An 18,445-nucleotide genomic window follows, 5' to 3' on the forward strand; every position below is an offset into this window, starting at 1 on the left:
GAGAAGCTTGAGTCAGTTCTGCAAAAACTGTAGCTGCTGACATTTAATATACAGACACTCACCTGTCCAAGGATACAGTGCCATCATCACCCAGGCTGGTTCTTCGCTGGGCTTCAAGTCCCTAGCGCTGCGGTCAACTGCAGTGCTTTGCAGGTTCATGTGAAAAAATAATCAATGTACATTTTTCCTCCTGAAAAAAATATGTGCGTTTATTATTATTATTGCTTTTATTTAAAAGTCCCCAGTTTTTAAAAATTCCCACCAGATGTTTTGGGAACACCCCTGGGCGCCCATACTCTGTAATAGCAACGCTTGCCACTCCTCCTCTGAGCATATGCAGCTATCCTGACTTGGCTCCGGAAGTGATGCTAGTCATGGGCGGAAGTACAGCCGCGGCCATATTGGAGAAGGCTGCAGCAACAAGTAAAGAAGTTAAAAACTGCTCAGGAAAAGAATAATAGCGGGATCTCAATACCTACCCAACGAGTAGGTATGCCATTTGGGTATAAAAGGACAAATACGGGAAGCCCAATCCAGGAGGATTCGCTTATGAAGTCTCTGCACTGATCCTGAGCAGGTAAGTGGTAGAAGAAGTAAAACATAAGAGAGGGATCTGCCTGTAGTCTTAGGTGGTCCTAGAAGGGTCAGTAAGGTGTGCAGACATGGGGAGACCTGGAAATTGGGGGGTCTACTGCAGGAAATGATCAGCCCTCTCTGTATGGGGGGGGGGGGGGGGGGGTTCTGTATGAATGACAGTCAGGGTGGGGTGGTGTTTAAATGTATCTTGATAAGCTATAACTTTATGACCACCGACAGGTTGAGTATCTCATTAAAATAACATCTAGAAGTTGGTGAGATATATATTAGGCAGCAAGTAAACGTGTTATCCCTGAAGCTGAAGGCAGAAAAATGGCCATCAGTTTGTTGTGTATGGCGCTGCATAGTGGCAGACCAGTCAGGATGCCGATCCATTTCTAAAGCCAAAAGTGCCTGCAATGGGCACATGAACAGAAGTACTTGACCACAGAACAATGGAAGAAAGTGGCCTGGTCTGATGAATCCTGTTTTCTTTTAAATCATGTGGTTGGCTGGGTGTGTGTCACTTACCTGGGAAGGAGATGGCACCAGGATGAAGTATGGGAAGAAGTCAAGCAGACAGACACAGTGTGATGCTTTGGGCAATGTTCTGCTGGGAAATCTTGGGTCCTGCCATTCATGTGGATGTTATTTGACCTGACAGAAGTGGCACTCGGTATGGTCTTTTGCTGCTGTAGCCCATCTTCAAAGTTTGATGTGTTGTGCATTCAGAGATGGTATTCTACATACCTTGGTTGTAACAAGTGGTTATTTGAGTTACTGCTGCCTTTCTATCATCTCAAACCAGTCTGCCCATTCTCCTCTGACATCAGCAAGGCATTTTCGACCACACAACTGTCGCTCACTGGATATTTTCTCTTTTTCGGACCATTCTCTGTAAACCGTAGAGATGACTGTGTGTGAAAATCCCCAGTAGATCAGTTTTTGACATACTCAGACTAGCCCGTCTGGCACCAACAACTATGACATGTTTAAAGGATAACTAAAACCTTGGTTTAAAATAAATAACAAACATGTCATACTTATCTCCTCTGTGCAGTTGGTTTTGGACAGATTGGCCTCGATCCTCCTCCTCTGGGGACCCTCAGCAGCGCTCCTCTTCTCGAGTGCCCCATTGGAGAAGCGATCTCCCTCGGGGTACCCCCTGCAGGCGCACTCCCATGTCCTGCTGCTGGGTCTATTGACGCAGCAGGACTCAGCCCCGCCCCCCACATCATTGGATTTGATTGACAGAGGCGGGAGCCAATGGCTGTGTTGCTTTCAATCTATCCAATAAGGACCTGAGTTATCGGCTGGTGTGCTAGTTCTAGGCACTGGAAAGACCTGGCTATGATGAGTAAAAGGGGGGGGGGGGCTGTACTATGGAATGTTTTTCACCTTAATGCATAAAAGCAGGGTTCCAACCACATTGTGCAATTTTTAAAAGTATGTTCTTTCATCATGCATTATAATTGTACAACTCAGTTCCCTTACTATGTTCATATCCGCCACCGATCTGCAGAGTTATTGTGTGAAGAGACTTTTAAATTCCTTTGCCGCAGTTCTCATTCTGCTTGTTTGCATTTGAAGCCCACAAGCATTTACTTCCTGGACAGCGCTGACGAGAGTCGCCATCACGGACCGCCTGTCCCGCCCCATTATCGCGCATGCACATTGTAACAGCAGCGCCGTCAAGCACTCGGGTTGCCATCACAACGGGCAGTGTCGTCGGACGTGACCGCCATTGTGATGGCAACCAACAACAACGTAGAACAGTGTAAGAAGCCGGAATCGCAACACTGCGCACTGCATTCTGGGAAATGATGACACACATTTCCCAGGAGCAGTAGCACGCTGAGGAGCCAAGGGAGATGACGTCACAAACCGAGGTGATTCAGAAGGAAGATTTCGTGGGACCACATAGCAACAGGTATTTCCAGGTGAGTAAAAAAAAATTATCCAAATGTTTTTTTTCAGGGTATTATATGCACATTAATGCTAAATTGTATTTTTGATGGAAACTCCGCTTTAGCCCTGGTTCACACTGGGTACGATTTGGAACGATTTGAGATGCGATTTGACATGTCAAATCGCATCTCAAATCGTTCCAAATCGTACCCAGTGTGAACCAAGGCTAAATCCCCATTCTGATGCTCCGTTTGAATATCAGCAAGTCCTGTTCAGTACATCCAGATGCCCAAATGCATTGAGTTGCTGCCATGTGATTGGCTGATTAGCAACTTGTGTTACCAAGCAATTGGACAGGTGTACCTAATAAAGTGACCAGTGAGTATATACAAGTTACTATGGGTAGCATAAAGCACAGTTGTGATTATGAAATTGTCCTCTGTCCCATAATTCCAGGGTCGTGGAATGTTCACCACAGTAGTGTAGTGGTTAGCACTTTCGTCTAGCAGCAAAAAGTGTCACTGGTTTAAATCCCAACCACCACACTACCTGCATGGAGTTTGCATGTTCTCCCTGTGCCTGTGTGAGTTTCCTCCCACACTCCAAAGACATGCTGGTGAGTTAATTGGCCCTAATATGTGAATGTGATTTAGGGACCTTAGATTGTAAGCTCCTTGAGGGCAGGGACTGATGTGAATGTACAATATATACATGTAAAGCGCTGCATAACCGCTTGCCGACCGGCTGCGCAAAATCGCGTAATACAACGTGATTTTGCATTGCAGACACTAGGGGCGCGCACGTGCCCCTGGTGCCGATGTGAGTGCCCGGCGGGTGCGATCACCGCCGGGCACCCGTGATCGCTCGTGACAGAGCGAGAACCGGAAGCTGTGTGTGTGTAAACACACAGCTCCCGGTTCTTTCAGGGGAGAAATGGCTGATCGTCTGTTCATACAAAGTATGAACAGCGATCTGTCACTTCCCCTAGTCAGTCCCACCCCCCTTCAGTTAGAACACAATGAGGGAACATAATTAACCCCTTGATCGCCCCCTAGTGTTAATACCTTCCCTACCAGTGACATTTTTACAGTAATCAATGCATTTTTATAGCACTGATCGCTATAAAAATGCCAATGGTCCCAAAAATGTGTCAAAGGTGTCCGATGTGTCCGCCATAAGGTCGCAGTACCGATAAAAATCGCAGATTGCCGCCATTACTAGTAAAAAATAGTATTTTATGCTCGCCGTAAAATCTCTTTCTCGGAGTTCATGGATGGACACAGCCTTAGTCTTAACATATGAGTGACTAGGCAGAAAGTGTTAACTTCAAACAGAACCACCCCGCCCAGGGTGCGATCCCACTGACTATATCCTCTCAGCCTGCACCAAGCAGTTCAGTTCGTAGCAAGCAGTACAAATAAAAAAAAAAAAAAAGGAGGGGTGGGTGCTGTGTACATCCATGAACTCAGAGAAAGATTTTACGGTGAGCATAAAATCCTATTTTCTCTTTCGTTCATGGATGGACACAGCCTTAATTTTGACATAGTGGGATGTCTCAAAGCAGTGTCAAAATGAGGGGTGGGAACAGCATAAAAATAAAACTTCACCCCAAAACAGAGCTGAGGAGTTGTAACTCTAAACAGCCGCCTGCAAAACTTGCAGCCGAAGAAGCATCCACATCAACTTGTAAAGTTTATTGAAAGTGTGACCGGGGCAACCAGGTCGCCCGCCTTAGACACCTGGGAAACAGACACTTGATGTCAAAAAGCCCAACAGGCACCATTGCCCTAGTCCAGGGATATGCAATTAGCGGACCTCCAGCTGTTGCAAAACTACAAGTCCCATCATGCCTCTTCCTCTGGGTTTCATGCTTGTGTCTGTCAAGAGTCTTGCTATGCCTCATGGGACTTGTAGTTCTGCAACATCTGGAGGTCCGCTAAATGAATGAAACAAATGGATTGTGATAGGGAGGCGCCCGACCCTTTTATGGCGTAAGCCTGATCAGGATCTGTCGGGTCCACCTCGAAATGGCTGGTGGTGAGGACATTAGCATTTAGCAGTATGAAAGGGTCACATCTACAATTAACCCTTTGAGTTCAGAATCAGCAAACTTAAAATAGTCCTACAGATATCCTGAAATATAATGTGGATATTAAAAACATAATAATCCTATCTCAGGTAGTCCAAGATATCATTCTTCAGTTCATCCTATGCCCCTAGTGGTCATAGGATGATTTTAGACATGAGAGAGTCTGAGTCTGTCACACCATTTAACTCCTATGTATGTCTTCACACTGGTTCCTTGCGCTTCATAGTGCTGTTAAAAATCCTGCTACATTTTTGGTCAGTTAAAATAAAACGCACCTCCCCATTGAAAAAAACGCATCAATGAGGCTCCATTAACACCTGAGCGATCTGCAGGGACAGCTGTAGCCGCTCTGTGTTTTTTTAATTTTTTTTACTTTACATTGAATGGGCCTCCCTCAGCTCCAAAAATGCTCAAAAAAAAGCTCATGTACCAAATGAGTGTTTGCGGCCTTGATTTTTGCCGCGACTGCACTGCGATTTGTCATTCGACAATCGTGGCAAAATCAACCCTATTTTGGGGTGCTACTAGGAAATAATGTGTGTTTCCGCCCGCGATCCAGAATGCCTAGGTGTGAATGGAACCTAAGGCACCTGTGTTACATTTTTGATGCGGTTTTTGAGTCGCATGACCTATAAAAAAACACACCATTAACAGTAAAATTGTGGTAAAATCACGTGTTTTCGGTGTCATTATCGGCACCTTTTTTTTTCCTATTGGCAAATGCTGATAACACCATTTTGCATCTCTAGTTAAAATTGACCTAACGTGTTGTTTGCTTTACTACTCCCCAAACGCTTCTATTAGACCCCTTTCACACTGGGGCAATGCGCTTGCAGGATTGGGAAAAAAGTCCTGCAAACAGTGTCTTTTGGGCAGTACAGGAGCGGTGTATACACCGCTCCTAAACCACTTCTGCCATTGAAATCAATAAGCAGCGGCGCTTTGAAGCCTTTCCTCGGCCGCTAGTGGGGGGGATAAAAGCGTCCTGCTAGTGGCCGAAAAGCTAGATGTGCTTTACTGCTAACACGGCCTGCGCCCCAGTGTGGAAGGGGTCCTAATGTCAATGTAAACGCGCTGCAAATGCCCTGTTTACAGCACATTTGGGAATCATTTAGAAAGTGTTACTAGCCAAGATGATAGTACAAAAATACATTATATATGATAGAAAATCAATTCAATTATATTCTCTTCATAGATGACATAATTATATTATATTATTTCAATCAACTTAATTTCTCAATTACTTGTCGTCAAATAGCTGCCATGAAGCTATGATTATGACACTTCATGTTACATAATCTACCTCCAATCCGATCAAAAAACAGAAGGGAATTAGTTCCCTTCCATCTGGGCGGATCGGATTGGAGCGCCTATAGAATAGGCTTGACCTGTCATCTGCCCGCTCCGCTCATTGTGGCCCGCGACTGGTTACCAAGTTGCTTAAGTGACCCTCGCTCGTCAAAAAGTGACCCTCGCTTGTACATGTTCTGTTAATGGAATATCTATTTCTATTTCATTATTGTATATGCTCTGTTAATGGAATTTTTTGATAATTATAAAATCCAATAAAATATTTGAAACGGATAGAAAATCAACACAGAGGGGGTGTCTGGTAAGCGTTTTGTTAACGTGACGTAAACATGCTGTTAATGCGTCTTAACACATAAGATGCGCTAATTGGCACTCAAATTTCTTTGCACCTCTAAATGAGCCCTAAGACCCCTTTCACACTGAGGAGTTTTTCAGGCGGTTTAGCGCTAAAAATACCGCCTGAAAAACTCCTGTCCTGCAGTCTCAGTGTGAAGGCCCGAGTGCTTTCGCACTGAGCCTTTGCGCTGGTGGGAATGCTCCAAAAGTTCTGCTAGCAGCATCTTTGGAGCGGTGTGATTACCGCAGGGGTCGACAATATCCGGGCGCCAGGTCGCAATTGCGCCTAGAAATTGTGACCTGGCGCCCGCCGGTAATTGAGGCCGCGGCCTCAATCACGCATGGGGGCACACGGAGGCACAGGATCCTGTGTCTCCATGCGCCCCCGCTGTGTCCATGGCGGCCGGTAATTGAGGCCGCAGCCTTGTGAAGTCCAAGCTCTTCCTTCTGTCAGCTGGTGCCATCTGGTGGTGGCCGTTGGCATTACAAGTTAAACAGCAATTCTGATATGTCATTTTTCACTGCCATCTCCTTCCCTCTTATTAGAACCCCCCAAACATTATATATCTTTTTTATTTTAACACCCAAGAGAATAAAATGGCGATCGTTGCAATACTTTCTGTCACGCCGTATTTGCCGTCTTACAAGCACACTTTTTTGGGAACAAATTACACTTTTTTTAAATTAAAAAATAAGACAACAGTAAAGTTATCCCAATTTTTTTTAATATTGTGAAAGATAATGTTACGCTGAGTAAATTGATACCCAACATGTCACGCTTCAAAATTGCGTCCGCTCGTGGAATGCCGACAAACTTTTACCCTTTAAAATCTCCATAGGCGACGTTTAAAAAAAATCTACAGGTTGCATGTTTTAAGTTACAGAGGAGGTCTAGGGCTAGAATTATTGCTCTCGCTCTAACGATCGCGGGGATACCTCACATGTGTGGATTGAATACCGTTTACATATGCGGGCGCTACTCACGTATGTGTTCGCTTCTGCGCGTGAGCTCGTCGGGACATGGGCGCGTTTTCTGGCTCCTAACTTTTAGCTGGCTCCTAGATTCCAAGCAAATTTGTCAAACCCTGGATTACCGCTCCTCCACCGCTCCTTCCCATTGAAAACAATGGGACACCGCGGCTATACCACTGGCAATGCGCCTCTGCAGAGGCGCATTGCGGGAGGTATTAACCCTAGCGGCCGAATACCGCAGCAATTCCGACGGTATAGCACCGCCCCAAAGATGCTGCTTGCAGGAATTTTTTTTTTCCCTGCTTTGCAAGTGCACCACCGCAGTGTGAAAGCACTCTTAAAGCGGGGGTTCACCCTATGAACGCAAAATTTTAATTTTTTTTTCTTGTACCATAAAATCAGGCATTGTAGCGCGAGCTACAGTATGCCTGTCCCGATTTTTTTTACCCCCGTACTCGTACATCGAAGATACCGGGGAATGGGCGTGCCTATGGAGACGGAGGATGATTGACGGCTGGCTCTGGCGCGTCACGCTTCTCCGGAAATAGCCGAAATAGGCTTGGCTCTTCACGGCGCGTGCCAGGGCCGGCCGTCAATCATCCTCCCTCTCCATAGGCACGCCCATTCCCCGCGGGAGCCGAAATCTTTAATGTACAAGTACACAGTGAGTACGGGGGTAAAAAAATCGGGACAGGCATACTGTAGCTCGCGCTACAATGCCTGTCTCGATGGAAAAATGATTTAAGTGAGGGTGAACTACCGCTTTAATAAAAGCAAGACTTTTTTTTTTTTTTTTTTCAGCATTGAGATGTGTTGCAGATCCAAGTGGCAAATTCGCCACTGGGTCACTTTTAGAAGCGGCGGGAGGGGTGGTTCCTGGGCTTACCCTTAAAATTGGTAAAGCCCAGGGCCAATCCGCCTGCGCCGGTGGCTTGCAGTAGGGATAAGTGAAGGCAAAATGGCCTCTGCTCATCTCTATGGCCTTGAGGGCCCATTCACACCTGACAGTTGTTAGCTCGTAAAGCGCTAATTTTTAAAGTTCCAAAACACCCAACAGGCAAAATCCCATTCATTTAAATGGCCCCTATTCACATCTGAGCATTCTATTGCCTTAAGCAAAATGCCAGAATCTCAAAAAAAGTACATGAGCTTCTTTTTAGGCAGATTACATACGTTTTTCTGCTGTGTGTGTGTGTGTGTGTGTGTGTTTTTTTTTTTTTTTACCTGGTACAAAGTTGTGGCAAAAATCGCCCCACTTTCGGCCTGAAAACAATACGCTCAGGTGTGAATGCAGGTATTCAATTACATTGGGCGCCCCGTTTAATGTTGTTTAACGGAAGTGACGTTCTGTTGCAGCCATCTTGGTACATCCCCAACTCAGCCGCAGTAAGCCTACAGTCTGAAGTCGCCAAGTGGACATCTTTTTACACCCACTGAAATCTTTCATCTTACACATTTTTACCACTAAACTGAGCTTATATTGTGAAATACAGTATTTCGAAGTCTGTGACAGTGTATTGATGTTGAATTTTAAAAGCAGCGGTCTTCTGTCAGATAAGCAAACCTGTGAGATCAGCAGGCTTGCTGTTGCTTTTACCAACAACAAAAAGAGAGCATAATGATGTATCCTTCATTACAGGATTTAATACTGGGTATAGAGTCCTGAAGGAAATTGTAAAGAAAAATTGGCCAATTATCTGTAATGACCGTCAACTAAGATTCTGCCGTCTAAACCAAAGTTTATTTATAGAAGAGTGAGGAGAATTGGAGACAGTGCAGTATGTACCTGACCCACCTAAGAGAATGGTAACCTTCTTTTGACCAAAAAGGTTTCTACAAGTGTAGTAAATCTAAACTTTGTAGAACCACCAAAAAGAACAAGCAAAATAACAGAATTTCATTCTAACACAACTATGCAAAAATACAAGATGGACAAACTCATTACGTGTTGCAGCACACATGTAACTAGAGCCACCAGAGGGCGCGCAAGCGCCGCTGCACAGTGGGGAACCCGGTGTTGTCAGAGGAGAGGAAACAGATTGTGTGTTTCTACAAAGTAGAAACAGCAATCTGTCATCTCTCCTAGTCACTCCCCTCCCCACATAGTGGGAACACACACTTAACCCCCTTGATAGCCCCCTAGTGTTATCCCCTTCCCTGCCAGTAACATTTATACAGTAATCAGTGCATATTTATAGCACTGATCGCTCTATAAATGTCAATGGTCCCAAAAATGTGTCAAAAGTGTCTGATCTGTCCGCCGCAATACCGCTAAAAATTGCAGATCACTGCCATTACTAGTAAAAAAAATAATAATAATAAAAACACCATAAAAATGGCATTAGTCTTTCCCATAGTTCGTAGACTATATGGGCCAGATTCACATAGAATTTCGGCGGCGTAACGTAGGGTCATACTTTAACATGGCTAGTCTAAATATAAGCCACGAAATAGCAGCCGTAACTTTACGCCAGGAAAACCTGACTAGTGACGACATAAGAGAATGCGACGACCGCGCGTACCTTCGTGGATCGCCGTAAACAGCTAATTAGCATACCCGACGCGGAAAACGACGCAAACTCCACCCAGCGGTCGCCGAAGTATTACACCTACGATCCGAAGGCGTACGAAGCCGTACGTCTGTCGGATCGAGGCCAGAAGCCGTCGTATCTTGGTTTGAGAATTCAAACTAAAGATACGACGCGGCAAATTTGAAAGTACGCCGGAGTATCAGCAGATACTCCGGCGTACTTTTTCTGTGAATCTGGCCCTTGAACTTTTGAGCAAACCAATCAATATACGCTTATTGCAAATTTTTTTTTTTTTTTTTTTTTACCAGAAATATGTAGGATAATACATATTGGCCTAAACTTATGAAGAAATTTTGTTTTTTAAAAAAAATTTGGGGGATATTTATTATAGCAAAAAGTAGGATTTTTATAACCGCTTACCTGTAAAATCCTTTTCTTGGAGTACATCATGGGACACACAGCGGCCATAGTAATTACTGTGTGGGTTATACGCCACCCATAGGTGAATAGACACTGGTACACTCAAGACAGGAAGTCCCCCCTATATAACTCCTCCCACACAGGGAGTACCTACAGTTTTTTTTTAATATCCCTCTCCCCCCTCCGCCTCCCCCTCTCCCGTGATGTACTCCAAGAAAAGGATTTTACACGTAAGCTATTATAAAAATCTTACTCTCTTTATAGTACATCACGGGACACAGAGCAGCCATACACGCTGTTCCAAATTATTATGCAAATTCTATTTCAGTGTCACAAAGATTATGCAATATGAGAAAGAAAAGGGAGCTCTTTCCTGCCGAAAAGAGTGAAATAGTTCAATGCCTTGGGCGAGGTATGAAAACATTAGATATTTCACGAAAACGTAAGCATGATCATCGCACTATGAAGAGATTTGTGGCTGATTCAGAGCACAGACGGGTTTCGTTCAGATAAAGGCACACTGAGGAAGATTTCTGCCAGATCCATGCATCGGATCAAGAGAGCAGCTGCTAAAACCCCATTACATAACAGCAAACAGATATTTAAAGCTGCTGGTGCCTCTGGAGTCCCACGGACATCAAGGTGTAGAGTCCTCCAGAGTCTTGCAACTGTGCATAAACCTTTCATTCGGCCACCACTAACCAATGCTCTCAGAAACGGCTGTATTGGGCAGAAAAATACATGAAGACTAATTTTCAAACAGTCCTGTTCACTGATGAGTGCCGTGCAACCCTGGATGGTTGGTGGATGGCCACCCTGTTCCAACAAGGCTGCAATGTCAGCAAGGCGGTGGTGAAGTCATGTTTTGGGCCGGAATCATGGGAAGAGATCTGGTCTGCCCCTTTAGGGTCCCCAAAGGTGTAAAGATGACCTCTGCAAAGTATGTGGAGTTCCTGACTGATCACTTCCTTCCCTGGTACAGAAGGAAGAACTATGCTTTCCGTAATAAAATCGTCTTCATGCATGACAATGCACCATCTCATGCTGCAAAGAATACCTCTGCATCAATGGCTGCTATGGGGATAAAAGGAGAGAAGGTCATGGTGTGGCCTCCATCCTCCCCTGACCTCAATCCTATTGAGAACCTTTGGAGCATCCTCACGCAAAAGATCTATGAGGATGGGAGGCAGTTTACATCCAAACAGCAACTCTGAGAGGCTATCCTGACATCTTGAAAACAAATTCAAGCAGAAAACTCAGTTCAGTTCAATGGGTGCAAGACTTGTGAAGCTGCTATCAAATAAGGGGTCCTATGTTAAAATGTAACGTGACCTGTTAAAATGTTGTTCAAAGTTTTAATTGAAATAGCTTTTGATTTCAGTATATATGCTGCAAACACAACAAATGAAATTTTTTAGTTCTTTACAACCTATAAAGTGTTTTGAAACTTACTGTGCATAATAATTTGGAACAGTGCATTGGAAGTTTTTTTATATGAAAAAAAAAACGTTATTGGAAGGTTTGTTCAATAATATTTGAATAGTTGATAACATGAGAATTTTGCTGACTGTTGTTTACATCAATTATTATTTAGGTAAGTGAGAAAAATATCATTGGCATAATAATTTGGGTGTAGTAATAACTATGTGGGATGTCCCAAAGCAATGCCTCTGAGGGGAGGGAGACACAAAAGCAGGCCGCCATCAGACGCGAGGACCTATACTGCTGCATGCAGCACACTGCGCCCAAAGGCGGCATCCTCTTGCCATCTTGCATCCACCTGATAGAATTTTGTGAACATATGCACTGACAACCAAGTTGCTGCCTTGCAAATCTGAGTCATAGAAGCCTGGTGATGCACCGCCCAAGATGCACTAACTGCCCTGGTAGAGTGCGCCTTTACTTGAAAAGGTGGAACCTTCCTTTTCAGGCCATAGGCCTGAATAATAACCTGACAAATCCATTTTGATTCGATTTTGATGCTGCCTGCCCTTTTCCTGGGGCCATCTGGCAGCACAAACAAAACACACACAAACAAAACATCAGTTTTCCGTATCTGACCTGTCGCCTTCATATAGGCTTTTACTGCTCTCACTACATAGAGAGTTTAACAATCTTTCTTCCGCAGAACAAGGTTCTGGAAAAAAGGAAGGCAGGCCAACATCTCAGATGAAAACCTGACATTACCTTGGGCAGAAATGTTGGGTGAGGACGCAACACCACCTTATCCTTATGAACAACTAGGTAGGCTCTTTACAAGAAAAAGCTGCCAATTCTGATACCCTTCTTGCGGAAGTTACCGCAACCAAGAACACTAATTTCCTTGTCAAAAGAACCAAGGAAATATCGCTCATTGGCTCAAAAGGCTGTCTTTGTAAAACTGACAGAACCAGATTCAAATCCCAACGGCACAAGGGTGCCCTAACTGGTGGAGCCATTTGCACTACCCCTTGTATAAAGGCCCAGACCCAAGAATGCGAAGCAAGCGGCCTTTGAAAAAACACTGACAAGGCTGAAATCTGGCCATTGATTGTACTCAAGGCCAGCTTAATTTCTACCCCCAACTGAAGGAAGGCAATAATTCTACTTGTGACATACTTCCGAGGATGCCATCTTTTGGTTTGACATCAAGAAATATAGGCCTTCCAGACCCTATAATAAAAGGTCCTGAAAGGCGGCTTCCTTGCATTAATCAGGGTAGTTTCCACTGAACCTGAAAGTCCCAGATTCTTTAGAATGTGGGTTTCAATAGCCAAACAATTAAATTTAGTGATTGTAAGGCAGGATGGAACACCGGCCCTTGCGACAGTAGGTCCGGAACGATATGGAAGAGTCATCCTTACGATCTCTGAAATCCAGGATCTTCTGGGCCATGCCGGGGCTACTAGAACCACTGGCTTCTGTTCCTCTTTTTGATTTTGGGAAGAAGCTGCAGTAGCAGCTGAACTGGGGGGACAGCATAAATCAATGAAACTGATTCCACGGGGTCACAAACGCATCTGTCCCGTATGCGAGTGGATCCCTTGTCCTTGACACAAAGTTGTCCAACTTTCTATTGAACCTGGATGCCAATAGATCTATGTCCGAGGTACCCCATATTTGGCATATGGCCAGAACATTTTTGGGATGTAGAGCCCATTCTGCCGGGAAAATGTGTTGATGGCTCAAGAAATCCGCCTGCCAATTCTCCACACCTGGAATGAAGACTGCAGATAGGCAAGGTACAGGCTCCTCTGCCCAGGTCAGAATATGATTCACCTCCTGGGCTGAACGGCTTCTGGTGCGCCCCTGGTGATTGATATAGGCCACTGCCGTGGCATTGTCGGATTGTATCCTGATGGGACAACCTTGCAACCTCAACGTCCAGGCTATTTGAGCTAGACGTGCTGCCCGAATCTCTAGGATGTTGATGGGCAAGGTCTTCTTGGACATTGACCACTTCCCTTGGACAGTGGTTTCTTTCAGGACTGCACCCCAGCCCAACAGGTTGTCATACGTTGTTACTACCTTCCAGGTAACTGGCATGAAGGATTTCCCCCTGCTGCAACATTTTTGGTCGTTAACCACCAATTGAGACTCTGGCACACCCTTAGACACATTGGGTAATCCAAGGCTTGGGTCTCTTTGTTCCAGACAGACAGAATGCTGTTTTGCAACAGTCTTGAATAAAACTGGGCATAGGGAACGGCTTTGAATGACGCCACAATCTTCCTTAGCAGCCTCATGGAAGGACCCTTCCTTGCCCTGACCACCTGGATCAGCTCTCTTATAGCGTTGAACTTTGAGGCAAAAACACCCTTCTTTGGGCTGTGTCTATAACCAGCCCTAAATACTCCAGCCTCCTTACCGGATGCAAGAATGATTTTTCTAGGTTGAGAATTCAACCCAGGTGTTCCAGATACTTGACCGTGTTGGACACAACCTGCTTTAACCGTGCCACTGACTGATCTACCAGCAACAGGTCGTCCAGGTATGCCCTTACTGCTATACCCTGGCCCCTTAGTTTTGCTAGTACTGGGTCCAGAACCTTTGTAAACACTTGGGGAGTGGTGGCCATCCCGTAGGGTAAGACCCTAACTTGAACGTGGCAGTGTTCTACCGCAAAATGCAGAAGCTTTCCCGGTAAGTTGGAAAGATTGACACATGCAGATATGCATCTTTGATGTCTATTGATGCTAGAAATTCTCCTCCCTGCAAGGTGGAAACGACTGACCAGATTGACTCCATGCGAAAGGAGCAGATGTTTAGGAACCGATTTCAGATCTTTGAGATCTAGAATGGGTCTGACATCTCCATTTGGTTTTGGTACCATGAAGAGATTTGAATAAAACCCCATGCCCTGCTCTTCTGATGGGGTCTCTATGATTCACCCTGAGACATCAGCCGGTCTAGTGCCAGAAATAAAGACCTTCTTTTCACTGGGTCTTTGGGAATGTTCAAACTTAGAAAGTGAACCGGAGGGAACTTCTGAAACTCTAGTTTGTAGCCTAGGGCTGATGACCCATCTGTCTAGGATCTCTTTCAGCCAAGCCCCTGAAAACCACAGAAGTCTTCCCCCCCACTCGATCGAGCGGGCGCGCCCCTTCATAAGGAGACCATATGGACTCTGTTTTGTAGGTCTCTGTCCCCAGGGCTTCTTCTGGCATTTTGCTTGGCCCTGAGGCCTACCCTTTGACTGCCTGGAGGCTGACGCTCCTGGCACGTTTGAATAAAGGACGCTTACTCCTTCTCTTAACCGTAAAAGCGTACTTTTACCCTTGCACAGAGGAGGTAAGTATAACATGTTTGTTATAAAAACATTTTTTTAAAGAATAATGTGGGAATGACTGATTGAGAAAAAGAAGAAGAAACTAAAATTTCTCTTCCGTTCATGGACGGACACAGCAGCATCTTGACCTTAGGGTATTATTCTCCTTCTTTGAGATTGACTAGGCAGAAAAACAGCATGTTAAGTGTTAAGTGTTAAACACTTCACACAGTACAGTACCTCCCAGGGGGCGGTTTGCCCGGGTACATCCCTCACTCTCTGCTCTGCAGCCTCAGTTCGTCAACAAGCAGTACAAACAAAGGAGGGGGAGGGTGCTGTGTCCGTCCATGAACTCAGAGAAATTGATTTTACAGTGAGTACAAAAATCCTATTTTCTCTTCCGTTCATGGACGGACACAGCAGCATCTTGACTAGGCTTTTGCCTAGTCAATCTCCTAGAAGGAGGATAATACCCTAAGGTCAAGATGCTGCTGTGTCCGTCCATGAACTCCGAAATGGATTTTACGGTGAGTACAAAAATCCTATTTTTTTTTTTTTAATAATATTGATGACTAATAATAATAATAGATTAAAATAAGAATACATAATAAAGGAAATTAGCAAAATGATGAAAAAATGAAAAATAAAACTGAGTTTAAAAGGTGAAGAACTGTTTTTCTTTTTCAGCTTTCAATTTTTTTCGGGTGAGTGCGGCATTGCATTCCTCATGTTCCGTGCTTTGGGACATTTCAAGTAGTCATGAATATATGGAGGACCCTATGGCCTGGGATGCATGGTTAAGAAATGTTTAGTCTGTAAATCTCTTTTCTTTGAGAACATCACAGGATACAGGGATCCATTCCCTCTTTGTTGGTTCCTTATTGATTGCTATAGAGCTGAGAAAGGTTATGCCTGGAAGGGGACTTCCTGCCTTTTCACATGAAAATAAAAATCCTGTCCCCTGCCAACATGCTTCAGAGAAGAGCCCTTGCTATCTCAGTGGTCCATCTACAGAAGTCCTATATCTCCTTACTAGGTCAGAACTAGAGCACTCAAAGCTGATGCATGGGTGTGTGTCAGACAGGTAGCAAGGGTCCTTTTCTGCTGCACACTGGCATGGGGCAGGGTTTTCTACTTGAACTGCTTTCTAAAGAAAGCTAGCTGTAAGGCTTTGCATGCCTTTTTGTTACACCAGGAATGTATTTAGCTGGTTTAGGGCTCATATTGATGATCACTGGTGTTAATTTTCTAAGGCTCGGTTCATACTGCTGCGATGTCCGACATCAGATGTGCAGTGCAAATCGCATGTAATGTCTGTGCAATGCAAACTCTGAATTTGCATCGCATTTGGAACAAACTCGCACATGACCCTTTTTTTTTTGGTCCGCAACAGAATCGAATCGCATGGGTGTTAACGCTCATACGATTCGTTTTCGGCCAAATTGACAGTTCACACTGCGATATAGGCAAACTGAATAGGTTTGGCATTAACTTTGTGTGAACTGCCTGTGAGTCGGGTGCGATGCGGGAACCTGCAGTGGATTCGCAGGGTTCTCGCATGGCACCAATGTGAATTGAGCCTAAAGGCAAATAAAAGAAGTGCACAATCATTTTCTAAAGGCAAATAGAACTCCATTGTTTTCCTACATTTGATGTGCATGCGAACTGCATTTTAGCAAACTTACATTGATTCTAACTGAACAGAACACAAGGTAGTTCAAAGGCTGTGCTTGCCTTGCTTTGTGTTTCTTTGGACCCAGCATGTCCTGATTCTCTTTTAGTTGTCATAGGAATTGTGTACTTCAGCAAGTACCTGAATCTTGGTTGCATGTGAAAGATGTACATTTCCTTGTCACTGAAAATGTGAGCGTATTTATAAGCATTGTGGTAAAAATGCTGGCTCTTTTACAGAGCAAAAAAAAAAAAAGTGCTAATTACTTTATTTTTATTTTATTACAGACATTGGTTACTTTTTCATTTTTAAGAAATGGATGTATCTTCTGAGACCACAGCCCCAAAGTTCCCCTTTCCCTTTCCTCCGTACCCCATCCAGGAGCAGTTCATGTCAGAGCTGTACCATGTGCTAGAGGCCAGGAAGGTTGGCATTTTTGAAAGTCCCACAGGAACGGTAAGCATAAAAACAAAGTCCCATGACTGTTGTATATTTGTTATTTCTTATGGCAAGTATTTACGCATTACTAACAGGTTATGTCCTCTCCTTTAACTGATGTAGTCTGTACAGTATTCAGTCTGGCACCCAAGGCAAAGATGCCAACATGTCTCTCATACTGTTCTTGGTGTGTGCACATGGGGCTAGATTCAGGTAGCTTTGTTACGGCAGCGTAGCGTAAATAGGGCCGGCGTAAGCGCGCCTAATTCAAATGAGGATGAGGGGGTGTGTTTTATGTTAATTATTGGTGACCCGACGTGATTGACGTTTTTCCCGAACGGCGCATGCGCCGTCCGTGGAATTTCCCAGTGTGCATTGCTCCAAAGAATGCCGCAAGGACGTCATTGGTTTCAACGTGAACATAAATTACGTCCAGCCCCATTCACGGACGAGTTACGCAAGCAACGTAAAATTTTCAAATTTTGACGCGGGAACGACGGCCATACTTAACATTGCGTACGCCTCCTAATAGCAAGAGTAACCTTACGCCGAAAAAGCCTAACGTAAACGACGTAAAAAAATATCGCCGGGCGTACGTACATTTGTGAATCAGCGTATCTAGGTCATTTGCATATTCTACGCTGACAACAACGGAAGCGCCACCTAGCGGCCAGCGTAAATATGCAACTAAGATAGGACGGCGTAAGAGACTTACGCCGCTCGTATCTTAGCCTAATTTAAGCGTATCTGGTTTACAGAATACGCTTAAATTGACGACGGCGTAGATTCAGAGTTACGACGGCGTATCTACTGATACGCCGGCGTAACTCTCTCTGAATCTAGCCCTTTATGTTTTAGGAATGTGTGCCTAATAAATTCTTATATTCAAACCAATAAAAGGGTTGTAAAGTCAGAAGGTTTTTTAGATTAATGCATTCTATGCATCAAGACAAAAGGCCTTCTGTGTGCAGAAGCCCCCTAATACTTACCTGAACCCCATCTCGGTCCAGCAATGTCCACAAGTTCTTTGGCCGTCTGAGACTCTCCCTCCTGATTGGCTAAGACACAGCAGCGGTGCCATTGACTCCTGCTGCTTTCAATCAAAGTCGGTTCGCCAAGCAGGAGAGAAATGGAGCTGGGGCCACAGCTCGTGTCTGAATGGACACAGGGAGCTGTGACTCTGCTTGGGTGCCCCTATAGCAAGCTTCTTTCTGTGGGGGCACTGATCAGAGAAAAGGGACCCTGAGAAGAGGGCTGCTCTGTGAAAAAACACTGCAAAGAGCAGGTAAGTATAACATGTTTGTTATTTTTATAGGAATAAAAAGAGGACTTTACAATCACTTTAAAGGGAATTTGTAATGATTTTGTACTTTTTTTTTTTTTCCCTCTTTGTCCTGTTCAAAAATATACCTTTTCGAAAAGTGCAAAAAATACATGTCGATCCT

The 18,445-nt window shown here is 44.5% G+C and overlaps 1 protein-coding gene across 2 annotated transcripts in view; it reads left to right on the plus strand.

Annotated features, from left to right (window-relative positions):
- The first annotated feature begins 358 nt into the window (after positions 1 to 358).
- The window catches only part of DDX11 (DEAD/H-box helicase 11), a 151,306-nt gene continuing 133,219 nt past the window's right edge, over positions 359 to 18,445 (plus strand). For both annotated transcript variants that reach the window (XM_040345244.1, XM_040345245.1), the window contains exons 1-2: positions 359 to 577; positions 16,850 to 17,018. In XM_040345244.1, the coding sequence (XP_040201178.1) occupies positions 16,878 to 17,018 (141 nt within the window). In that variant the 5' untranslated portion in view covers positions 359 to 577; positions 16,850 to 16,877. The remainder of the gene's footprint in view (positions 578 to 16,849; positions 17,019 to 18,445) is intronic.

The sequence above is a fragment of the Rana temporaria genome, chromosome 3, assembly GCF_905171775.1.
Source record: "Rana temporaria chromosome 3, aRanTem1.1, whole genome shotgun sequence".
Lineage (NCBI taxonomy): Eukaryota > Metazoa > Chordata > Amphibia > Anura > Ranidae > Rana > Rana temporaria.